This window comes from Zootoca vivipara, chromosome 16 (genome assembly GCF_963506605.1).
Source record: "Zootoca vivipara chromosome 16, rZooViv1.1, whole genome shotgun sequence".
In the NCBI taxonomy this organism is placed as follows: Eukaryota; Metazoa; Chordata; class Lepidosauria; order Squamata; family Lacertidae; genus Zootoca; species Zootoca vivipara.
Window position 1 is genome coordinate 1,702,144 of NC_083291.1, and position 25,075 is coordinate 1,727,218.

At 45.7% G+C, this 25,075-nt stretch overlaps 2 protein-coding genes across 5 annotated transcripts in view; one reads left to right on the top strand and one right to left on the bottom strand.

Moving 5' to 3' along the window:
• The first annotated feature begins 954 nt into the window (after window positions 1–954).
• HACD4 (3-hydroxyacyl-CoA dehydratase 4) lies at window positions 955–20,000 on the top strand. Of its 3 annotated transcripts, none has more exons than XM_060269018.1 (7): window positions 955–1,081; window positions 3,991–4,094; window positions 5,707–5,834; window positions 14,936–15,048; window positions 16,609–16,715; window positions 17,319–17,450; window positions 18,383–20,000. In XM_060269018.1, exons 2-7 carry the CDS (start codon window positions 3,998–4,000, stop codon window positions 18,463–18,465), a joined length of 660 nt encoding a protein of 219 aa, XP_060125001.1. In that variant the 5' UTR covers window positions 955–1,081; window positions 3,991–3,997; the 3' UTR covers window positions 18,466–20,000. The 3 variants fall into 3 exon arrangements, with proteins under 3 accessions (XP_060125001.1, XP_034996913.1, XP_060125003.1); XM_035141022.2 differs by lacking the exon at window positions 955–1,081 and adding an exon at window positions 1,092–1,459; XM_060269020.1 differs by lacking the exon at window positions 955–1,081 and adding an exon at window positions 1,478–1,547.
• A 930-nt stretch (window positions 20,001–20,930) lies between these two features.
• Window positions 20,931–25,075, bottom strand: part of FOCAD (focadhesin) — a 106,510-nt gene continuing 102,365 nt past the window's right edge. Inside the window, exons 37-39 of one of the 2 annotated variants that reach the window (XM_060269017.1) lie at window positions 24,694–24,933; window positions 22,580–22,655; window positions 20,931–21,428 (exon numbers count right to left, since the gene is read on the bottom strand). In XM_060269017.1, the coding sequence (XP_060125000.1) occupies window positions 21,355–21,428; window positions 22,580–22,655; window positions 24,694–24,933 (390 nt within the window). In that variant the 3' untranslated portion in view covers window positions 20,931–21,354. The remainder of the gene's footprint in view (window positions 21,429–22,579; window positions 22,656–24,693; window positions 24,934–25,075) is intronic. The other variant, XM_035140663.2, reaches the window with a different exon arrangement.

Consider the following 25,075-nt stretch of genomic DNA (forward strand, 5'->3'; position numbering starts at 1 on the left):
TTTCCTTAAAATTCTCAAAAAATACAGTCTCTGCTGCGCCTTCTTCACAAGCCCCCTTGTATTAACACTCCAGGACAGATCCTCCTTTCCCAATGGAAAGAAGTCCTTTCCCAATGGGTTGTAGAGCTTGCTTGCAATTTTCTACAATTTTCAATTGTGTTCCTATACAGGACGCTAGAGGGCAACATGAGACTACAGCTACTGTACTCTTGCTAAAAATTTGTATCGTAGCGTGAACAAATTTGAAAGGGCAAGTGGGACCTGTAACAGAAATGTGGTCGTGTGGGGTGCTGCTGTTCAGGGTTCAAGCCAGCTAGCCATGGTCTGTGCCAGGCTATTCAATTCTACTGCCCATTACCAATTTTCTAGTCTCTTTCCCCTACCCCAGACAGACATGCCACCTTCTGTGGTCACTGATCCTGTCCAGAATCCCCTGGTGTGGCTCCCCCCAAATAAATAAATAATAATAATAATAATAATAATAATAATTGAATAGCACATCCCTATTTTCATCGGAGAAATGTTGGAGGGCATGATGTGTGTCTGAGGCATGCATGTTATTTTTTAAAAATAGAAATAGCTTAAATGACAGGGTTGCCATGTCTGCAAATTTTGAGCTGGGCTCCAAGCGCAGTTTAAAACAAAACAAAAACCCCAAGGTATTTAAAAGGTGAGCAGAATGGAAAGGGAATGACCAGACCTGACTTTTAAGCAGCTTATCTTTTAGGCAGATTTTTACAATTCCAGGGATATTTTCTTGACACGAAGGACTCTTGAATTCCATCATTATTATCAGCAACCTCCTGGCAACTCTGGAAAGTGCATTTTGGAACGGAATAAAACATTTTTTTTTGCTGCTGAGCTTGGATGTTGTTTCAGAAAGCATCGCTATGTGAGTGTGTGTTTGTGTGTGTTGCAATGCTGGCCTGACGTGGTGAAGAAGGGAAGGGAAGGCAAGGAGGAGGGGAGATCTCTCTGTGCTCAGCCCAGCTGTTGCAGCTGTGAGGAAGAGGAACACACACACACAGCTCAGAAGATCTCGGCTCACTTGGGCAGCTGGAGCAGGGCCAACTGAACCAAGGTAAGGGCAGGACGGTAGAAGCAAGGACATGCTGGGAGCCGGCTGTCATCTAGGCAGGAACCTCCTCGGCGTCCTCTTGCTGTTGTGGGGAAGGCAGAGACTGCCTGATGTACAGGACAGAGGCTTTCATTCCAATAAGCTCGCCTCGCACAGGAAGGGCAGTTCCTTTTTTCTGGTTTCGGTGGAGAGTTGCTTCATCGGCACTTTGGCACCGAGATCAAGGAAAAGGACCGAGGAGCTTGATCTCAGGGGCTCAGAAGGACAGCCTTTTTTGATGGTGGTGTTGAGATCTCCAGTGGGGTGAAACCCATCCGCCAAGAAGCTCAGGCCAGAGCACGAAGGCAAAGCCCCGTCTTATCCTTGCAACCACCACGGGAGGTGAGTTAATCTGAAAGAGAGGATCCCAGAGGAGTCTCCTCTTGGAACCAGTGAAGGAAGCTGCTTCAGAGGGCACCATAAAGTGGGGGTGAGGCCGTAGATAAAAGCATGAATTGATGTCTAAATGGGACTTTTCAAAGTACTGGTCCTACCAGGGGAGGAGGCACTTTAGTGTGTCTCAGAGCAGTGCGGACTGTCTGCTGTCCCAGATCATGAAGAGACAAAGTGTGGTATCTTACAATGGACTCAGAAGTTCCTGTGCATCTTTCTTAAGCCATCTGAGAATGCCATAGCAAACTCCTGAAGATATTGTTGGTTTATAGCAGTGATGGCGAACCTATGACACGCGTGTCAAACGTGACATGCAGAGCCCTCACTGCTGGCATGCGCCCTAATGGCCCATTCGCACTGTTTTTGCCCCCCCATTTGTTCTCCCACTCCTCATACAGCTTTTGCTTATACCAGATCGTATAAGAGCTTGTCTCCGCTACAGCTTGTCTCCACTGTTAAAACCCAGATCCTTGTTGTTGTTGTTGCTGCTGCTGCTGGTAGCCAGAGATTGGTTTTTTAACCCATTCTGTGCTGGTTTTTTGGCGCTTTGGCAGACTATGTCGGTGCTGTGTGTTAGTTCCAGCGAAGGTATTATTCACCATTTATTTCTGTTCTCTTCCCCCCCCCCAAAAAAGTGCAGCAGTTTTGGGACATCCCCCCAAAAAAGCAAAGCGACTTTTGCACCCCCCAAAACTTTGGTCAGCAGCTCCCCCCAAAAAGCTCAACAACTCTGGGCACTTTGTGATAAATAAGGGGTTTTTTTTGGTTTGGTTTGGTTAAATAATTAGTTTTTGGTTTATTAAATACAGTTATATATTGTAATTAAACATTTTTGTTATTTAAACTATAAATATCATAAAATTGTGGTTTTTTTCTTGAAGTGACACACCACCCGAGTTATGCTCGGTTTTTTGGCGAATTTCGACACACTAAGCTCAAAAGGTTGCCCATCACTGGTTTATAGAAAGTAGTCGTGTTGGGTGTTATATTGGAGTGGATGTGTTGAATGATGTTTATATAGCTGACAGGCAAAGACAGGAAAGTTTCCTTCCTTCCTTCCCCTTCTTTTCCTCTGGATCTATGTTTTTATTTTACCTAGATAAATGTCTTGGTTTGATTAAAAAAAGATAATCTTTGTATCTCTCTTTATAAAATCTAATGCAATTTATTCAGAAGAAAGAAAGAAAATGCCACAGCAAATTCAACAAAGCAGGTGAACCTCAGTTAGTTCACCTGGTGTTGCCTTGCTTTGGCTTTGGGGGGATTTCTATTGATTTATTTGGTATTGTAGTTTTTCAGTTTCATTGAAGCATATCGATATAGGTGTATCTCACATCATCATGTCATATCATATTCTATCTCCATCTTTCTGTCGTGTTTGTTGGTGTTGTTAAACCACTCAGATACTGTCTTGGCATTAAATAATATGTAAATATCTGCAATGAATATAATAATAAAAAATAGAAACCATGCCAAGCAAATCTCTTTGCTTAAAGAGGGGAAATAGGAAATGACTGTTCCGACACTGTTTATAATGGAGCATAAAAAGAAAATAATGGCAAGGAGCCCTCTTAAAATGTTGTTTAATCTTGACTATATCTGGGGGCAGGCCTTTGAAGTTGGCAGTGAATCATGCCCTCCTTTTTAGTACTTTGCCTCCACCCAGGGGCTTAGGAAGGGAGGAGCGATGGGGGCGCTCCGCCCTGGGCAGCGCGATCCCGAGGGCGCCATGGCGGCTGCCCCCCGCCCCCAGAGTGCATGCCCCGCCCCTACGGGCGGCACGCCCCCGTCTCCAGAATGAGTGCCACGCCCCCAGAACGCGTGCCAGCCCCGCCCCCGCCTGCTCTCAGCCCCCGGTGCTGGAGAATGAAGCTCCGCCAGTGCCTCCACCTGGTGAAAACTGAAATGTTAAATGCAATGTTCATTGGCCTCTAGTGGCTGAGTCACTTTTAGGTTTGTTCGTTTTGTGTGCTGCTCCCACCGCCATGACGGAAAAAGGCCCACATATGAACGGCAGTGATAAAACCGCTATTTTGGCTGGCTCAGTTCCATAGAGCACACCAGCGGCAATAAAGCGGCCTGTGGCTGCTTGCATTCATGGGTGCTATAAAAGGAAACAGAGTGGTAGAAAATGACCTTGGCATCCTCTTGCACTCACCTGCCTCCCTCTGTGATGAGGAGCAGGCAAGGGGATTGCTCTGCATGCAAGGCTCTCTGGATCATGGCCACCAAGTGAAGTGGCAGTTGAATGAAGCAGAGTGGGTCCCATCCATGCTCGATTCCCTTTTACAGAGATTGCTCCAAGATTCTGATATGTGATTCCAACAAGGTGATCCCTTTTCTATCTTCTTCCTAGGTGCAAGAGGTTTATCTTGTCTAGCCAACAGAGAGCTCTAGATACAGTCTAGTAGCAAATGCCCATTGCTCCCGTCATTCCGGTTAGGCTTTGCTATTTGAATTCCCTGTTCTTGCTTTTACAGCTGCACAATGAACCCCTACATCTTCTGCTATTATTTAATCCAGTTCTGCGGACATTCCTGGATATTTATCAATATGATCATCAGGTTCCTGATTTTTGGAGAAGGTAAGTCTATGCTGTTTTGCGATTTGATCAATTGAATAGCAGCTTCTCCATGGAAACGGGGTTTGACGGAGAGAGTAGCAAGCAGCAACATGGGCCACAAATGGGATTTCTTCACAAGCGTCAGTTGGACTGGAACCACAGAGAAGGGCTAGTGCTAGGGGGCCGGGTTCGAATCCACCAATGGCTTAAGAAAAACCGAGGCCTGTCAGCTTTCAATTCCCTTCTGTAAAATGTGGGAATGAATGATCTAAAGACATTGTGCAGTATGCTATAGAAAGAAGCAGTCTTCAACTGCATTGAAACCAGATAAAAGTTTAGATATTTCATAGAATCATAGAATTGGGAAGTGACTACAAGGGTCATCTAGTCCAACCGCCTGCAATGCAGGAATCTTTTGCCCAACATGGGGCTTGAACCCACAACCTACAACCCTGAGATTCAGGGTCTCATGCTCTACCGACTGAGCTATCCCCAATGATGTTCTATGAAGATACTTGACTCTCCTTTGTAGGGGAATGGAGTAAGAGAAGATAATTAGCGGTGTCTTTGAAGACGAGCTGTATTCCTCTCTCTCTTTTATTTTCTTCTTTCTTTTTTTATTATTTTCAGTTTAGATTAGTTTGTTCTTTATTGTATTGGAGAAAGTCTTAACAAAACTTAATAACAAACAGAGATGGGGGGGGGGAATCAACCTCATTACTTGAACCACATGTGATCTCAAACGTATGTACACATGTTTCTGCAAAACATACTGCCTTCATAGCAGTGACCTGATGTTTACCAAAAAAGAAAGACATTAGGAGAGAGAAAGAGTTAGAAAATCGAAAGGGAAGATTTATTTGAGTCTAGTCTTTGGTCTAGAATTGTCTTTAGATTCAGTCAAAACGCATAAGGCAACGCTGATTCTAGATTGTCTCTGTGCTAATTTCCTGCACCTTTTGCAAATTTAAACACCCAAATGCTGTTCCGTGGAAACCAGGACCACGGCCTAAATGCAGCCCATTTCCCTTCAGAAAGTTTGCAAAAGATCTTGCGCAACGTTCTTTGTTATAAATAGTAACTGTGTGCCACTCAGTTGTGGTCGGAGCATGTTCAGAATGCACACATGCAACGTTTTATTTGTACGCTGCCTTTCCACTGCCAAAATCATGCTCAACATGGAAAAAAAAATACATATGCACAAACATAACAAAAGTAGTCATGACAATAAATAAAACATGAAAATGTACACAACCACATTGTCCACATAAATCCCAATAAGATCCAAAATAAAGATATAAAAATTAATATCTAGGACAGGAACAACAACACTCTTCCAGGCCAAGAGTCTGTTCAGCAGCCTCAGCTTTTGTAGCTGGAGTCAGTCAGGGTCCTACCGTCTAGGTGGAGAAAGATCTGCAAGTCAGGGAACAGGTCCTTCAAGACTCACAGTCAAGATGCCAGTGTCTTCTGGCAAAATGTACCATTCCCCTGAACACAGTTAGTGGCAGGAAACAGGGGCCATTTTAATTCCCTGATCCCTTAATGAGGAGTGGCAGTGGGAGAGCCCAATAGGAAGAGGCTGCAACAGAATGATAATCCAGTGTTTTCTCTTCCTTTCCGTGGGGCGAAGATTCGGTCGCAGATACCTTCTATTCCATTGGGCTCGTGATGCGCGTTTGCCAATCTTTCTCTATCCTGGAACTTTTGCATATCCGGCTCAGCATTGCGGAAGACCATTTTCTCCCAAGGCTTTTGCAGGTACGGCATAATTAATAATTGCATGAAAGGAGACGAGGGTTAACAATTGGGTAGCCGTCAGTTCAGGGGGTTTAAAATCCTACAAGAAATTCCGATTCTCGAATTGGAACATTTGCTAACCTCGCGAAGTGAGGTAGACGTGTGGTCTGTGTGTATGAAAGAGAGAAAGGGGAAGAGGGAAGAAACCCAGGCGTGTGGGCGAGAGAGGGAGGGAGGGAGGGAGGGAGGGAGGGAGGGAGGGAGGGAGGGAAAGAGGGAGATAAGTTTGTACGCGCTCCTTGTTTTTACCTTCAAATTATACAGTTGACAAAAAAAATTAAAAGGCAACAAGCTACATAGTAAAGTTTGTTTTTTCTTGTGCCATATTTGTCATAATTTGTTTTAGTTTAAATGGGTGGGGTCAAGAGAGAGGCCTGTGGTTTGAGGAGGAAAGGGGGGGACCAATGGCCCGTTGATATCCTGTGCCCAAGGGTCCCCAGAAACATGGAGCCAGTCCTGGTCAAGGTGGCCAACTTCAGAGATTTGGTTATTACCTGTATATCCCACCTTTCTTCTTAGGACCAGAAGGTGAGCTACATAGTCCTCCTTCCGTTTTATCTTCACGGCAACCTGTGATGTAGGCATCACAGAGGTTATATTCAAACCTGGTGGAAGCAGAGCTCCACACATGCAACAGGATTTCCCCTTCCTTTCCTTGCATGGCCCCCAAAATCTGCTCTGCAGATGAGCAAAGAGGGTTACTTCCACTGCACAAGTCTGTTGCAGGAGTGGAACAGCAACTCTAGATACAATCCAGAACTGGTGATTGACCTAAGGTCACCCGTGGTCCTAAATCAGGCACCCCCAAACTTCAGCCCTCCAGATGTTTTGGACTACAATTCCCATTATCCCTGACCACTGGTCCTGTTATCTAGGGATCATGGGAGTTGTAGGCCAAAACATCTGGAGGGCCGCAGTTTGGGGATGCCTGTCCTAAATCTTGGCTGAGTAGAGATTTGAACTCGGGTTTCCCACTCTACTGATCTTGTCACCAAATCATTCAGGAGGGTGACTATTTGAACACCGGTTAGCAGAAAAAGAGGCCTGGGCATATTTTGAAAAGAACAATAAACTAGACAAATATCATGCACGCTCTTGGCATATATACCAGTGTGCTGCTACTGCGTAAGCCACTGGGTCACTGCAAATCCGCCTTTCAAAATACTGGCTAGAGACCAGCAAGCCAAGTCATTCAATGGAATAAGAATTCGTGGGGTAAAGTTCATGTTTGTTAGAACACTCTGAATGGGCGATAGGATCAACATTCCACAAGACGGAACGTGTTCTGACCTTTCAGAAGAATTTTAGGAATATACCCTTCCTCTTCAATGAAAGAGAAATTAGAAAAGCTTATGTTTCCAGTTAACACCCCCCCCCTGTGGCGCAGTCACAACTGGAAAAGCAGAGAACTGGTTGAGTGCAATCCAGCAAACAACAGCGGCAACAAAAACAGCAGCAAGATTCAGTGGAGCTTAGTCCCAAGGCAGCAAATGAGATCTTATATCTGCTTACTTGGCAGTGACTCCCGCCACTGCACCGTGTAGGAGTTCTTGTGCAGGATTGCACCATTAAGCACATCACTATCCATTTTGGTACCTTTGGTTTCAGCAGGATTTAGGGTTAGAGTAGCATATGGAGAGCCTGTGCAATGTCAACGCCATTAGAGCTAAACTGGGAGCAGGGCAGTCTCGAGCAGGTCGGCCGCCCTGGCGCTGAGGGGCGGAGATCGCTCCGGCGCCCCTGCCCTCGCAGGGCAATGCATGGTTTCCGCGCGGCGCCCTGCCTACCAGCCTGGCGACCTGGCCCCCCGCACCACCGGGGGTCTACCTAGAGCCGGCCCTGACTGGGAGCATGCAGATGTTTCTAGATGACAAATCCCATCATCCTCGACCACTTGCCAGGCTGACTGGGGCTGATGGGAATTGGAGCTCAACAATATCTGGAGCTCCACGAACCCTGTGTTGGAGATATAGAACAGAGTGTTTTAAAGAAGCACAGAACTGCACAGTTGGAAGGGATCCCCAAGGGCCATCTAGTCCAACCCCCTTCGATGCTGTCCCTCGTGAAGGCTGTCTGTAACGCCTAGCAGGGAACACCCTGACAACCTGCACAGCAGGGAACAATCAGGGGCTTCCTTAACTACATTTTAATGAACACCTGCATTTTAATAAGCATTGACAATAAGCATGACTGACCGTGGGAAACCAGAACTTCACAACAGGAGCACTGTTAATTCTCCCATTGAAATGAATGGGGCGTAGAAGTGCTTAGTGGGGTTATGGACTGTCCTCCACTCCAGGCTGCCCTGGGCCAACCCAGGAAACTCAGGATCCAGCCCCAGGGTCGGCTTGCCCATTGACTCTAGTGACGCGGGGTGCCAGGGTGCCGGGTTGGCAGGGGGGCGCTGCGTGGCAGAGCCGCACGGAAACCATGGTATGCGCTGCGCCCGCCCACCAGCCACGGGAAGAAACGGGGCGGGGCAGGGGCGCCGGAGCGATCTGCGCGCCACGGCGCCAGGGTGCCAAACCTGCTTAAGGCGGCCCTGTCCAGCCCTGAGCAGGAGGGTTCAGTTCTGCTAGGTGTGTGGGTGGCGCTGTGGTCTAAACCACTGAACGTCTTGGGCTTGCTGATCGGAAGGTCGGCGGTTCAAATCTGCAGTACAGAGTGAGCTCCCATTGCTCTGTCCCAACTCCTGTCAACCTAGCAGTTTGAAAGCACACCAGTGCAAGTAGATAAATAGGTACCACTGTGGCAGGAAGGTAAACGGAGTTTCCGTGCACTCTGGTTTCCTTCATGGTGTCCTGTTCCTGTTGCACCAGTAGCAGCTTAGTTCTGCTGGCCACATGACCCAGAAAGCTGTCTGTGGACAAACGCCGCCTCCCTCAGCCTGAAAGCGAGATGAGCGCCACAACCCCAGAGTCGCCTTTGACAGGACTTAACCGTCCAGGGCTCCTTTAGCTTTTACCACAGTCCCTTCCAACTCTATGATTCTATGAAATTCTCAAGCAGCAGCATTCTCACCACTTGTAATTTCCAGCAAATAGCATGCAGAGGCACATTGTCTTCAACAGTGAAGGTTGGTAGCAGCCACTGATATTCTGATACCCCCCCCCCAAATCTGTTTAATCCTCTTTTAAAGCCACCCAAGAACTATTTGGACAATCTGCCTCAGGCACCAAAATTTATTGGGCTGGCCTTGATTTTCCATGATCTGATTCAGGAAAGGCCCCTTCTCTCCCCACAAGAAAGGCTGCGTGTCGTACATTTACTGCTTTGTTTATATCTTATCCCCTTTTAAAAAATGTCATTTGTGGATTACACCGTGTCTGGGTTTCATTTTTCATCTTCGGGGAGCAAGGGAAAGAATTCTTTGCCATCTGGAGCAGAACATGGCACACACATCTGTGATCTCCTAGAGAAGCTGCGATTTGGAAATGCACTTCTTTTGGTCTTCTATGGCTTTTGTGTTATTTCACGGAAACTGAGCTGCTGTCAAGTTAGAGGGAGCGGGGAGAGGAGGAGGAGGAGCAGCAGCAGCAGCAGGAGGAAATTCCACAGAGCACAAATGAAAAAATAAAACCTCCTTGTTTACATTTTGTAAAATGACTGCACAGGCTTTCAATTTCTGCTTTCGGAAGAGAGGGCACAAGCTTTCGGACTTAAATTTATTTTTGACCCAAGAGTAAGCGGAGGAAAACTTTAGAGACCACATCCTTTCATTACTTAAGCAAAAATCTCTTTGTTCTGGTGAGGTTCTAGTGTTCTAAAACAGCGTTTCTCAACCACTGTTCCGCGGCACACTAGTGTGCCGCGAGACGCTGGCTGGTGTGCCGCGACGTGTGGCGACGAGAAGGGCGATTTGCATTGTCACGTGCCTGGCGGCCGCCAATAAACAACACTGTCCCGCCAGAAAGCAATATTTCTCCTCCTCTTTCCCAAAGCTCAGTGCAAACGAGCCTGGCGGCCGCCAATACTCAGGACTAACCCGCCGGAAAGCAATATTTGGCAAGTGTTTCTTACAGTCATAATTATAATATAGGGCGGCACAGAGTTAATTTTTTAAAACTTTTTTAATGGTGGTGTGCCTCGTGATTTTTTTCACGGAACAAGTGTGCCGTGGCCCAAAATAGGTTGAGAAACACTGTTCTAAAATGCAGCGAGGTTCTTTCCCCCCTGCAAGTTGCATGTACAGGTTTCTGTACACACCAAACAAACGGCAGGAATACCTTTTGGTTTTCTGCACTCCTGCAACCCTCCACCCCCAGCCCAAAGCTGTCATCAATAGATGTGCAATGGCTGTCTCAGCTTTATACACCTCCACTTAACTGCGGAGTCAACATGGCATAAGTTTTCCTTTTGAATTGAAACTCCAGGATAGCTCTGCATTGTTGGTAAAGCCATGTGTACACAGATGCCAAACATGCTGGCGGGAGTGTGCTGGAGCAAGCGTAAATGGAAATGTGTACACAGCCCTATCGGTTGAGGGTTTTGCTCTTTCAAGGTCAGCAGCAACACTTTGAATTGTGCTCGGAAACATACCGGGAGCCAATGAAGGTCTTTCAGGACCGGTGTTATATGGTCTCGGTGGCCCTGTGGAACGCCCTCCAACCAGATGTCAAAGAGAAAAACAACTACCAGACTTTTAGAAGACATTTGAAGGCAGCCCTGTTTAGGGAAATTTTTAATGTTTGATGCTGTACTGTTTTTAATATTTGGTTGGAAGTCGCCCAGAGTGGCTGGGGAAACCCAGCCAGATAACAACAACAACAACAACAACAACAACAACAACAACAACAACAACAACAACAACTTATTATTTATACCCTGACCATCTGGCTGGGTTTCCCCAGCCACTCTGGGCGGCTTCCAACAGAAAAATAAAACACAATAATTAAACATTAAAAGCCTCCCTGAACAGGGCTGCCTTCAGATGTCTTCTAAAAGTCTGGTAGTTGTTTTCCTCTTTGACATCTGTTGGGAGGGCGTTCCACAGGGCAGGCGCCACCACCGAGAAGGCCCTCTGCCTAGTTCCCTGCAACTTGGCTTCTCGCAACGAGGGAACCGCCAGAAGGCCCTCGGTGCTGGACCTCAGTGTCCGGGCACAGAATGATGGAGGTGGAGGGTATGGGCAGGGTATAAATAATATATATATATATATATATATATATATATATATATATATATATATATATATTATCTCAGCATACACCACCACTGTCAACTTGCAAATAATCCTTGCTTCATTTTCTCCTCCTGAGGAAGGTTAAGCTGAGACTATGCGGTTTGTTGAGGAAACTCCACCAGGGTCATCATATCTGAAATGCGAGTTCTCCAAATGTTTCAAGCCTACTTTCTTCAGCTGCAACCGCACTCTCTGTCCCCACCCGCTTTCAGGCAGCTGTTAATGTGTTGAAAGCTTACAGAGAGTCCTGCAAGCTAAGAAGCTGATCAGTTTTCCATGACCTGAACCTTTTATCTTCAGGAAGTGGTCTGCATTTCTTTCCATCTAGCAAAGTCATTTGACAAAGGAAATCCTGACTTCCAGCAAAAAAATGATAAACTGACACATCCATTTTTTTTCATTTTAGTATATCTAATAATTTTGTGGTTATGGCCAGTGTGGTTTACTAAACTTACAGCTGAATACTCAAGCATCTGAAATAGCAAAAGTGCTGCGAGATAGGCAACTTCCTTTTCAGTCGAAACAAAATAAAAAAATTCCTTCCAGTAGCACCTTAGAGACCAACTAAGCTTGTCATTGGTATGAGCTTTCATATGAACTTATATATAGTGAGAGGGTGGGGAGGGGTATTACTCCGAAGGGTAGTGGGAATGGGTGATTGGCTGATAGGTGTGGTAGACCTGTTGACTACTGTTAATGACTGAATTGGTCTTACAGGAAAAAGCAAGGAGTGAGATAGCTAAAAAAAATACCCTTTCACTATATATAAGGGTCTGGTGACTTCTGTTTTAGTGTATCTGAAGAAGTGTGCATGCACACGAAAGCTCATACCAATGACGAACTTAGTTGGTCTCTAAGGTGCTACTGGAAGGATTTTTTTATTTTGTTTCATCTTCAGCGTCTATACCACCCATAACAGAATTCTCTGCAAGAATGCTCACCAGATATTCGACTGTGGGTTGCGGAAACAGTGGAGAGATGCAGATGTCCCAATAGCCACACTGCATTTGTCTGAAGGCCGATCAGTCTCTAAGGTGCTACTGGAAGGAAATTTTGTTTCGACTATGTCAGACCAACACAGCTACCTACCTGTTCCTTTTTGATGTGAGGGAGGGGGAAAATAGCAAGACCCTCAAAGCTGATGGGATCTTTCTGCTCAGGGCTAAAAGGAGCTTTGGAATGATGCTGCGACATTTTCAATGGAACATTTTCACTGGAACAAGAAAGTTCAATAAATGATGTGGCAGCTAGACTGGTGACTGGGAGCGGCCGCCGAGACCACGTAACACCGGTCTTGAAAGATCTACATTGGCTCCCAGTACGTTTCTGAGCACAGTTCAAAGTGTTGGTGCTGACCTTTAAAGCCCTAAACGGCCTCGGTCCAGTATACCTAAAGGAGCGTCTCCACCTCCATCGTTCTGCCCGGACACTGAGGTCCAGCTCCGAGGGCCTTCTGGTGGTTCCCTCATTGCGAGAAGCCAAGTTGCAGGGAACCAGGCAGAGGGCCTTCTCGGTGGTGGCGCCTGCGCTGTGGAACGCCCTCCCATCAGCTACCAGATATTTAGAAGACATCTGAAGGCAGCCCTGTTTAGGGAGGCTTTTAATGTTTAAGAAATTAGTGTATTTTAAAGTTTCTGTTGGAAGCCGCCCAGAGTGGCTGGGGAAACCCAGCTAGATGGGCGGGGTATAAATAAATAAATAAATAAATAAATAAATAAATAAATAAATAAACTTTGTTATTTGTACCCCGCCCATCTGGCTGGGTTTCCCCAGCCACTCTGGGCGGCTTCCAACAAAAATTTAAAATACATTAAAATGTCACACATTAGAAACTTCCCTGAACAGGGCTTCCTTCAGATGTCTTCTAAATGTGAGGTAGTTAATAACAATAATAATAATAATAATAATAATAATAATAATAATAATAATTTCACATGCTTTGGTCCCAGTTCTGAACCCCCCTGCCTTAGAAAACGAAATGGATCCATTGCATCCACCAAATTAACCTCCTATGTAGTTAGGCCCGAATTGAATTGGTTGAGAGTCTTGGATGGGAGAAAGCAATCTGGGCGAGAGCCAGGTTACCGGGTGGTTTGTGTGTGTGTGTGTTACCTGGTGATTTTTGCGGCACATGTTAGCAGGGCGGACAGAGCCGTTGGTTTGGTGTTTGAGAGGGAAACGCCAGAGTGATTGAGTCGATGTTGCGTTGCAAGTATTGAGGACACGCGAGAAGTGTGGGCGCAGAGAGGAACGGACGACATTGGATGAGTAATGGGCAGCGCAGGGTTGGGCCTTTACATAGTGCAAATGATTTGAATGGGAAAATTGGGAATCGATTGGGAGTAGAGGACAGGCCAAATGAGGTGTGATGTGTGGGTTGGCGGGGAAGTGTTGCATGTCGTGAATCAGGATAGGCCTTGGCAAGACGAAGTAGGTGGCGCTCTTACTCAGGGGGCAACAGGTAGGAGACTTTGCAGATGGCGGGGGGTGGGCTCCAGATGGCAACAGATGAAAACCTCTCTCCAGTCCTCCTCCCACTTGAAAGCACCGGGTGGCCAGGCTGACAAATCATTTCCCCAGACATTTTTGAAGCATGCTGCTATGTTTCTTTTTCTTTTTTGGGGGGGGGGATTTTATTGTTTCACCTGGCAGCACATTCATTTAGCTCCTAATAATAATAATAATAATAATAATAATAATAATAATAATAATTTATACCCCGCCCATCTGGCTGGGTTTCCCCAGCCACTCTGGGCGGCTCCCAACAAAATGTTAAAATACAGTAATTCCTCAGATATTAAAAGCTTCCCTAAACATAGATTTATATGTTGCTGGCGGGGGGGGGGGAGTATTGTGGCTATTTCTTCTACCTCGCTTATGGACTGTTTTGATAATAAGCGGGATATAAGGATGCAAAATAAAATTAATTCCAATGCTATCGCGAGAGTCTGTTGAGCATGCAAATCCAGTGGCCAAAGGCAACAGCTGTTGTTGTTGATTGAATTTATATATCACCCTATACTGGTTCACAGAATAAAATCAAGATATAAAACCACAAGATACCTAATAATAATAAAAACAACAACCCAATAGCGCCCCCCCAAAACATTTTAAAAGGGCATAGGATATCAATCAAATCAACTGAAGGCCTGGTTAAAAAGGAACATTTTTACCTGATGTCTAAAGGTGTGTGATGAAGGCGCCAGGCGAACTTGCCTGGGGAGAGCATTCCACAGACAGGGAGCCACTGCAGAGAAGGCCCTGTTTCCGTGTTGCCACCCTCCGGACCTCTCAAGGAGGAGGCACATGAAGAAGGGCCTCAGAAGATGATCTCAGGGTCCGGATAGGTTGATATAGAAAGACGTGGTTACAAAGAGGCAGCCGTAAAACACAGAATGTGTGATTGTCTGTGTGTGGGCATCTGTATGAAATGCTTCTATCGCCTTGTTTCTTTCTGCAACACGGCTGCTGCTATGCGAGCCTTTTTTTCCTCCTTCATTTAAAACAGGCTGCTTCTAGATGACCTGTTTATTGAGCTTTCAACCTGGTTTTTATTTGCAGGGAGATTAGATGGTGCTGGCTATTTAATGAGCTATTTCTCCCGATTTGTTTGTGGGGAGGTTAGATGGCGTCGTGTTGAGCCAAGTGCCAGCTCACACTTTCCAGGGCATTTTGCTGCCCTCGTCTCTGTCGCTAAAAGTTGAATCTCTCGAGGAAATGGGTTTTGCCAATATGTGGTTGAGTCCCAACCCAAAATACCAGCAGTCCGGAAGCACCCAGAATCTCACACGTACCTTTCCTGTCACACAAACCAGAGGCTACAGCCACCGAAGCAGAACCCAATCCATCGCCTTATCCTCTGCCCTTCCCTCGTTTCCAGATCGCAGAAAGAATCATCGTCTTATTTGTTGTGATTGCCAGTCAAGAAGAAATTCAAGGGAAATGTGTTGTGTGCATCTTATTCTTCCTTTGGAGTTTCCTCGATGTGGTCAGGTAAGAACTTAACACAGGCATGTTCACATCCCTCCAAAGTAAACCAAATGGGTTTTCTTTTGGCCTCCCAGGCAATTACGTTTTAGTGTCTGGTCTGCTTCTCCAGCAAAAGCAAATCCTGGGAATAAAGGATAAAGAGTGGGCCACCCCCTCACTTACTCCCAGCATGACTTATCGCTTTGGCCTTGCTGCTAGCTAGCTGCAGTCTACAAATTGTGTATTTTCCTAGGTTTTTAGAAACAGATAAGAGAGATAACCAGAAACCGTGTGGATTAAATGGGTTGCTTTGGGCCATTGGTTGAAACCCCCAACCAAATTGCGGCCTGATCTAAGGCAGGTTGCAACAGCAACTTTATCACCATACGTGTATAAATGGTAAGAAGGCTAAGAAATTGGTCCTCATATCCCTGTTTGGGATAAAGGTGGGTCCCAAGTCTGATAAGGCTGAAGGCTACAGCTTTAGGCTGCACTGAGAGAAGGGGGCATGGTTCTGCCGGAAGAGCAAAAAATGTGAGCAAACTGGTTTTTCAAGGTTCCTGCTATTTACCTGAGGCCCCAGAAAGAAAGAAAGCGCAGGGCAACTCAACTACCTAGTAAATCCAAGCAAAATTGAACTCTTGAGAGAAGATGTGGGTGCTCTCGCCTTTCAAATACAGCAACCCTTAGAGATTCGAGTGGTTATCTTTTATGTGGACAATCAAGTTTAGACATTGCCTGCTTTGCCTATTTCCCACTGGGAGAGAGGACAAGATGATTTCAGAAGCTCGAGAGTTCGGGGGTCATTTTAATGGCAGCTGAAATGGGTAGAATATGTAGAATGGGCAAGTTTAACGTGTAAAATTAGAGATCAGAAAGAGACTGATTTTAAAGATTGGAAAATGTTTGTAGAAGACGTAAAAACTCAGTGTAAATATGTTAAAACACAAATAGGATTTGAGTAAGAACAGCACTGGGGGTGAACTTTTTGTTTTTCTTTTGTGATAAGGTGAAGGTGCAGAATAATCTGCAGCGTAAATTGAATTTTTGAAAGAATCAGGGAGGGAGGGAGGGAGGGAGGGGAAGTCGTAGGTAGAATGACTAATTGTCAAATTTGAAATGTAGAATATTTTATTTGCTAAACAAGTATTTTAAAAATTAATGCAATGAGTTTTCAGGTGGCTAACTGCAGTCTCACTCAGACATTAAGTCTTATTGAATCCAGTGGGGCTTAACCCCATGCAAATTGGGCTGGGATTGTGTGATTTAGCTTGCAAACAAAGCAGCAGTACGTACAAAAGAGTCTCTTTTGTGTCTCTGTGAAGTCCCAATAAGCACTGGCTGTGGAGTTAGAGCCCAGGAACATCTCGAAGGCACCACAACGCCTCCCCTTGTTCTTTGGCTTCCCACCTTCCTCACATTTTGGGGATCGGGATCAGTGAAAGGATACCTTTGAAGTTCTACCAACTGAGCTATCTCAGCAGTCAAGTTGCTGCTTAAAAGGAGACCTTCAGCTAATCAGCATCTCCAGCAGTGAAAAATCAGAACGTGGCTCACCCTCGTTTCACCCGCCTTTTATTCTAGATATACTTACTGTATGCTGGCAGCGACAGGGACCTACTTTCGAGAATTGACGTGGCTCCATTATACGCTATGGATTCCTCTGTATCCTCTGTCGGTCTTGGCTGAAGGTAAAGGCGGGGGGGGGGGCCACGTGAAGTTGCCTGCCTGATTTCTAAGGCTACCACCCTAGGCATATTTGCTCGGGAGTAATGCCCATTGAAAGGGACCCAGGTGGCGCTGTGGGTTAAACCACTGAGCCTAGGGCTTGCTGATCAGAAGGTCAGCGGTTCGAATCCCTGTGACGGGGTGAGCTCCCGTTGCTCGGTCCCAGCTCCTGCCAACCTAGCAGTTCGAAAGCATGTCAAAATGCAAGTAGATAAATAGGAACCGCTACAGCGGGAAGGTAAACGGCATTTCCATGTGCTGCTCTGGTTTTCCAGAAGCGGCTTTGTCATGCTGGTCACATGACCTGGAAGCTATACGCCGGCTCCCTCGGCCAATAATGTGAGATGAGCGCGCAACCCCAGAGTCGGTCACGACTGGACCTAATGGTCAGGGGTCCCTTTACCTTTTAATGCCCATTGAATCCAAAGGGGCTTAGTTTTGAGTTATCCATTATAGCTTTTTATTATAAAGGAAGGCCTAAGACCTTTAATTTTGCTCTTTGGGAGATTTTTCACTTACAAGCCACTAAATCCGTTTTTTATCTATTCCGCCCCCCTCCCCTCCAGAGTTTGCCATAAATGAATCGCTACCTCACTTTGAAACCTACGGCACTTACTCAACCCAGCTGCCCTTACCATTCGATATACCCGTCTACTTCCCCTACATACTAAAAATATACATGGCGATGTTGTTGGGAGGTAAGTTTTTAGTTTCTTGGCAAACCAACAAAAAAACTGAGTTTGGCCAGCCTGGGGTATTATAGCTCAAGTCTCCCAGGAGGGACTGAATTGGGAGCTGTTTGCCTAGAGCCCTCCTCTATTTCTTGGGACAACTGTGCTGCTGAGAGCAGCCCGCTTTTCTGCCTGGGGGGTGGACCTGAGGGAAGACTGCATCCCTCAGGCCCACTCCCCTAGCTCCGCCCCCCATGCTGCCACGGATTGGTCAATTCAAACTGTGGGGTTGGCGGTGCCCATGATGTTCCGTGACGACCGGGAGGGAACGGCGAAGGCCGTAGGACAATGGCGAGGCTCCACGGGGCGAAGGAAGCAACTGCCGCTCACCGTGAGAGGGGTAAGTAGCCAGGATCAAAAGAACAGAGTGTGCCACAAGTGAAGAACTGGGGCTGTGTAATGTAACAACCATATCTGGGCATCTCTATTATTATTACAGTGGGACCTTGGTTCCGGAACGGCTTAGTTGTTGAATAAATCGGCTCCTGAACGCTGCAAACCGGGAAGTGTTCCAGCTTGTGAACATTTTTCAGAAGCCGAACGTCTGCCGCAGCTTCCGATTGAGTGCAGGGAGCTCCTGCAGCCAATCGGAAGCTGCGCCTTGGTTTTCGAACAGTTTCGGGAGTCGAACGGACTCCCGGAAGGGATAGTTTGAGAACCAAGGTACCGCTGCATTGCTATTATTTATTAAATGTATTAAGTTTGCATACCACTCTATACCCGCAGGTCTCAGGGAAGTTCACAATATAACTACAACTCTAGCCCATGTTTTGAGGGGGAAAGGGCTTGGAAGATCCCTAGAGGGACCTCAATGGGCTTTATAAGAACAAGATGCTGTTGCCTTCTCCATATTGGTTTCTACAGTCTTGCACTCAGAGCCTGTTCTGGTTTGAATTTAGGTGCGTACCTCATTGTCCGATGCCTCTACGTGGAACGGAAGACTCAACTGGGAAGCTGGACCATGAAGGCAAAAAGCAGCTAGCTTACCTTTTCCTCAAGGAGTGAGGGAAGTGGCTCGAGGAGTCCCAGTGGTAAATGCCCTTCGGGAAACTAAGTGCAGTAGACCATGACTTTAAAACGAGCTACCTTGAGACAGTAATTTGGATATCTTTGGCTTAAAGACGGCCACACACACTCTCGATACGTAGATCCCATTGCACACATGGCGCGAGAAGTGTTTGTGTGTGCAGCAGAACCATGAATCTGGTACCAGAATTGTGATTTTTAAAGCACATTTGGGATTGGGAATGTGGGGGAAATGGCGCCACAGAGCACTCGGCTGCAATAGAGCTGATTCTGAGGGTTTGCCCTCAAGGTGTGTGGGGGGGGCTGTAAAGGGGCCCCAGAGCAAAAATCACCAGCAGCCCTGCCTGGGTCCTGGGGGGAGGGAAAAGGGCACTAAGCCTAGCCTTCTCTGCCCAACACGCTAGTTATTTATGTACACAAATATTTCTATACCCTTCCCCAAATGGAGAAACATCGTAGAATGTGAGCCACCCATTTGCGCAAGCAGTAAGGGCCAGACTTGGATTACCATCCTAGTGGAAACGGCCTCAAAGGTTATATAAGCCAACACAGGTAAAAGATATCGGTGCGAATATTTAAGATTTGGAATGTTTGTCTTAACTTTTCCCACGGAATTGGAATTTCCGGTTAAATCATTCACGAACCTCTAGCCACTGGAAACGTATTTTTTGTTTAATTGTAAAAAAAAGGATATCTTTGTCTCTTTCAACACATCTATGTAATGAAACCTAGAAGTTTAAAGATTTATAATTGTATATGCAAAATGCAGCAGTGAGTATATCTAAAACCAAGAGAAGATTGATGTTCCGTAGTGCTGAATGGATGGAGTGTCAGTCGTGCAAGAGGACTTCTGCTTCCACTGGGAGAATGTCCACTTCATCTTCTCCCCCCTGTGCGGTCCCAAAATCTGTTCCAGGGGGTCCTACAACCTCCTAAGTTGGGGGGAGAGCAGTACTGTACTTTTGTTGGAGATGCACAAGTCCGTTGCGCTAGTGGAACAGTAGCATTAGATACAAACCATGTGATATTACAGGTGAAATTCAGACTTTGCATTTCAACTATAATACCTGCTTCCCCCCCCCCTGAACCCCTTAAAAACTGCTCCAGGGGATGCAAAGTGGTGTAAAAGTCAAAGGTAAGGATTGGGAAAAGGGCAAAATACTTGAGCTGATAAAACACTGTTAATCCCACGGTCCATGGGAGCCTTATAAATAAAATCAGGCTGGAGAAAATGTAAGCTTCTGCTCATTTTCCATTCTGCTGTGTGCCTGGCAGGCCTCTAGATTTGGTGGTTTATTCTCTTTTGATACTCTCTTTCCCCATATGTTCAGATACTCCCCCCCCAAAAAAACCCCAATGTCTCTCCCTTATTGGTCTCTCCATCCACAGCAGGTGCTGAAACCTTTCAACAGTTTGACTTCACCCCTAAAGGCACACTCCATTGTCTCCCAAGACAGAAGGGTGCAAACCAACACATGCTATAATCCAGAGGTCAGCAACCTAAGGCCTATGGGCAGAAGCAGCCCATGAGGGTCACTTGAGACCAGCGTGGTGTAGTGGTTAAGAGCGGTAGACTTGTAATCTGGTGAACCGGGTTCGTGTCTCCGCTCCTCCACATGCAGCTGCTGGGTGACCTTGGGCTACAGTGTTTCTCCAAAAATAAGACACCGTCTTATATTTATTTTTCCTCAAAAAAAAACCACTATGGCTTATTTTCAGGGGATGTCTTATTTTTTTCCTCCTTCTCTTGCCACGGCCGGCATTGCTGCTGCGCCTATCACTATGTCTTATTTTCAGGGTATGGCTTATATTCTTTGAATGCTTAAAAATCCTGCTACGGCTTATTTTATGGCTACGTCTTATTTTCGGAGAAACAGGGTAGTCACACTTCTCTGAAGTCTCTCTCAGCCCCACTCACCTCACAGAGTGTTTGCTGTGGGGGAGGAAGGGAAAGGAGATTGTTAGCCGCTTTGAGACTCCTTTGGGTAGTGATAAAGCGGGATATCAAATCCAAACTCTTCTACTTCTTCTTACTTCACTGGCCCATGAGCCGTCCCCGAACCGAGCCACCTGCTTAGCGAGTCCCTGCGCGCTGCGCTAAACCAGCGAAAGGGGCTCTCTTTCACAGCTCCAGAAATTACGTCTGCACATGCCCAGATGCTGGAAATCGCATCTGCGCAGGCGCGATTTTCGGTGTCTGGGCATGCGCAGAAGCGATTTCCGACGCCGCACTTCGGAGGTTCTCCACGGGAGTGATCCGGCCCATGCCGGGTAAGCCTTGCCAACCCCTGTTATAAACCATACACATGCATATATGAGCCAGGATCCAACCTGCTACTTTAAGAGTGCCCAAAGGCATTACTCGTTACCGTTCCAAAGCAGAACCCCAATGAGTCCCATTTCCCAACTGTTTCACAGCAGATTGGGGCCTACCATTTGAATAATACATACAAAACCTCAAGTAAATGGGTGCACAGAACTAGTTATTTTCTTCCGATTCAAACTCTTTGCATTTATTAAATACCCTGTAGCAAATTTTCTGACATGTATTCCAAACAGGCAAGATTTCCAAGCAGCTCTTTAAAGTTTTATCACAAAGTTGTAGACAATTTCATCCAATGCATCACGATACTGGGTTGCACGGTCTTCTCTTTCTGGAACAGACGATTAGACGATTCTCACCCAAATGTATCATAAAGCTTTTGCTACACTGTCAAAACCTTCTCTCCGGGTACAATCTTTCTGGAACGGAAAGCACGCAACACACCATAGTGTAACCACATAACACCTCTTGGGCACCTCACGTCTCGGCAACAGCTCCACATGCGAAGACGGCACCCGGGGGCTACCAGCCATAAGCCTTTGTCCATACTGCCTTCTTCCTGAACTCTGGGAGAGACCGCAGAGCCAGCAGAGATGCTGAGGAAATAAGGAACATTCACAGCATTAGTCAACACCGCAATTGCTCCTCCACAATTATGTTTTTAAGCAGGGGTCGGCAACCTAAGGCCCATGGGCCACAAGCGGCCCACGGGGGGCGTTTAACTGGCCCACGAGCTGCCCCCGAACTGAGCCGCCCGCTTGGCGAGTCCCCACCCGCTGTGCTAAACCAGCGCAGTGTGGCGCAGGGACTTGCTTCCGCAGCACTGGAACTCGTGTCTGCGCAGTCGCTGGAAGAGCTCATGCGCAATTCGGCCCACGGAGGGATCTCCGCTGGACTGAACCAGCCCAGGCGAGGATACGTTTTTAAGAATACGTTGATGTGTGTGTGTGTGTGGGGGGGGGGAATATCCCCCCCAAACTATTTCATTCAGACTCTCTGTGCAATCTGTTAAACAGATCAATGTGCGGCAGCAGCAAGGTTGAATGCTGACACGACAAAGGAGGAAAACATATAAGCATTCCATTTGCCAATGCTAAAACCTAAGCATCCACATTCCTCTTTATGTAAGACCCAAATCAAGGTATTGTGGGTCACTAAGGGCTGGACTCGACTCGATCCAACTTGCCACTGAAAGTGGAGCCAATACCTCCTTTTAAGACAGGTTCCTTTCTAACCTAAGCTGATGGATGAATTAATACAGTGGTACCTTGACTTACGAACGACTCGGCAACCGAATTTTTCGACTTGCGAATGGGGGTAATGGCTGCGCGCTTATGAATGTCTCGACATCCAGAAAAAAACCGTGGCGGTTTTAGATAGGGATTTTCCGACTTACGAATTTTTAGATAGGGTTGCTTCGACTTACGAATTTTTCCGTTTCCAATGCATTCCTATGGGAAATCACGTTTCCAATGGCGTTTTTTGACTTACGAATTTTCCGACTTACGAAGGTGCCTTCGGAACAGATTAAATTCGTAAGTCAAGGCACCCCTGTACTTTGCATATGGAAGAAAGTTGTTTACTGGGGATGTGAGTTGCTATTTAAGTGAAGCGTGCAATTACACCCCAAATACTGATCACTAAACAAGGCACGTTTATAAAAGTCAATGGCGGAACCCTCCTTCTGAAACGTAATGTTGATATTTATCCAATTTGAAAAGCTGTAAGTACTCAGATGCAACAATACCTTTCAAAAGATTCCTAGAAGGCTGGGATAGCACATCGTCTGAGTTCTCCATCAGGTTAAATAGCCAGTCAATGAACTAGGAAGAAATCAAAAGTTAAAACGCTAGTATGATTTACTTACCGGCATGCCTTAAATCAGCATTGGCAAGTAAGTTCAAGTTGAAATTTTTTTTTTTACCACCGTTAAGCTTACACCTGCTCTGATTGGAAGCCCAAACTATACAATACATGCAAAGACGTGTAATGGTAACCCAATGGCTGTTTTGAAATTTTAAAAAGTTACTTTGGGCAAGTTCAGATATATTAAAGGATGTCATATATAGAGGAGGGTGAAAGGTTGTTTTCTGCTGCTCCAGAGAAGCGGACACAGAGCAATGGATTCAAACTACAAGAAAGAAGATTCCACCTCAACATTGGGAAGAACTTCCTGACAGTAAGAGCTGTTCGACAGTGGAATTTGCTGCCAAGGAGTGTGGTGGAGTCTCCTTCTTTGGAGGTCTTTAAGCAGAGGCTTGACAGGCACATGTCAAGAATGCTTTGATGGTGTTTCCTGCTTGGCAGGGGGTTGGACTGGGTGGCCCTTGTGGTCTCTTCCAACTCTATGACTCTATAAGTGCCATTGGGGTAGAGAACGTCCAGAGTGCTACCCGGGAGATCTGCTTATCACATTGCAAGGAAAGAGAAATGTGCTTTACTATAGTCTGCTCCAAAATAGGTGTTAACACTTACCCACAGTTTGCAATCTACAGTGGTGCCTCGCTTAATGAATGCCCTGCTTAACGAAGTTTCCACTAACAAAAGGATTTTTCAAGCGGAATGCGTTTTATGAAAAATTCGTCTAGCGAATCGCGGTTTCCCATAGGAATGCATTGAAATTCAATTAATGCGTTCCTATGGGCAAAAAAAATTAGGAAAAAATTCAGTGCATTCCTATGGGATTCGCTAGACGAATTTTTCACTATAAGAAAAGACCCATGGAACGAATTAATTTCGTCTAGCGAGGCACCACTGTACTTCAAATCCAAGTCCTGGTTTGCAGCCAATCCTTAACCACAATCCTCAACCTTAAGATATTCAGGCTTTGAGCTGGTTCATATATGCAATGCTAACCAAATCATGGCTTAGCATAAATGCACAGAGGCGGCAATTTGCTCCCCAGGTAAGGATGATGGAGAAATTAGTTGCAGTTTGCGTTTAAATGCAAATTTGCTTAAATCACACTTTGCCAAACAATATGCAAACTGGAAGAGAGCCATTCTTTGAGATTTACACTTCTCTGAATTTTGCAATGCAGTTCTCCAGACCAGAACAAAAATGCACATACGAGTGCATATATTAGTGAAAATAGCAAATATTATGGGAAATATTAGCTCAAACACAGATGTAAAAAGTCGTGCAAGCCTTCATTTCTACTACATATGGTACACATTTCTATTACAGTACATTTTTATCTGAATGGGTACTTTTTATGCAATATCAGTGCAAGAAACCCCACATGCACAGGAAATAGAAGGGAAAGTCAGATTATAATGCAATGAAACTTTAGTGTAGTGGTAACTATATTAAAGGAAGGAAATAGCTAATTTCCCTTCTCCACACTTTTGATCTGTTTTTAAGCCCCGTTGCTTACGCTTGCTTTCTCCATTTAACAAAGAAATAACACCATGACTAAATGTGAAACTTCCCAAACATTCTCCGGAGCTTAAGGTTTGCATAGATGGCTTTTGAGACATCTTCATTCTCCCATTTTGCTCGCATCTGACAGAGTTCTCATTTATATTTATGAGTCGCTTTTAATAATGTCTGTTTTTATGGCGTGTTTGGTTCCAGGTAATAATCTTGTATGCTGATTTTATGCAAATATCACCTTAAGTGCGCTGAATAAGACTTAGGCTACAAATTGCCAAAACAGCTATGTACAAAAAGACCTAATAATAATAATAATAATAATAATAATAATAATAATAATATAGACACATGGATATGCCCTACGTTCTATCTGCACATTACTCATAACATTTACACTAATCCAATCAATAATAAATACGTAAGTCTCAGTATGAGTCCACTGGTTATAGGAATTCCTCTACCCAGAACGCCAGCTACGGTACATACCTTTGATGTTTGTTCCTTCCAAGGCTCTTTAGCCAACAGACTCTGCAGGCTGCCTGGGAAAAGAGTGAGGGTCTCTTGCGCAGCCAGATTATCTCCTGGGCGCTTGCCCAAATAATTTGCAGGCAACGCTGAGCTTTCTTCCTTTTCCCAGCCGGCACTGAGGCCAAGCAGCAGCGGTGCAGAGTGGTCACCCCAGGCCACCACGGAGGCAGCAAAGATCCACAACAGGAAGCTGACCGCCTAGACAGGAAACAGATGCAGATTTTGCTAACGGGCTCTGCAACGCCTGGAAAGGGCTACAAAGCCAAGGCAGCCATGGAGTTCAGAAGTTCAAAAGAATTTCAGTGGCCAGTTGTTGTTTTATTTTGAAATCTGGCCACGG

What these genes read in the sequence shown, in the direction of transcription:
- HACD4 (XM_060269018.1), top strand. Translation starts at nt 3,998, where the DNA reads ATGAACCCCTACATCTTCTGCTATTATTTAATCCAGTTCTGCGGACAT. An exon ending in GTTCCTGATTTTTGGAGAAG is followed by an intron (nt 4,095 to 5,706) that starts GTAAGTCTATGC and finishes CGTGGGGCGAAG; the next exon opens with ATTCGGTCGCAGATACCTTC. An exon ending in CATGGCGATGTTGTTGGGAG is followed by an intron (nt 17,451 to 18,382) that starts GTAAGTTTTTAG and finishes GTTTGAATTTAG; the next exon opens with GTGCGTACCTCATTGTCCGA.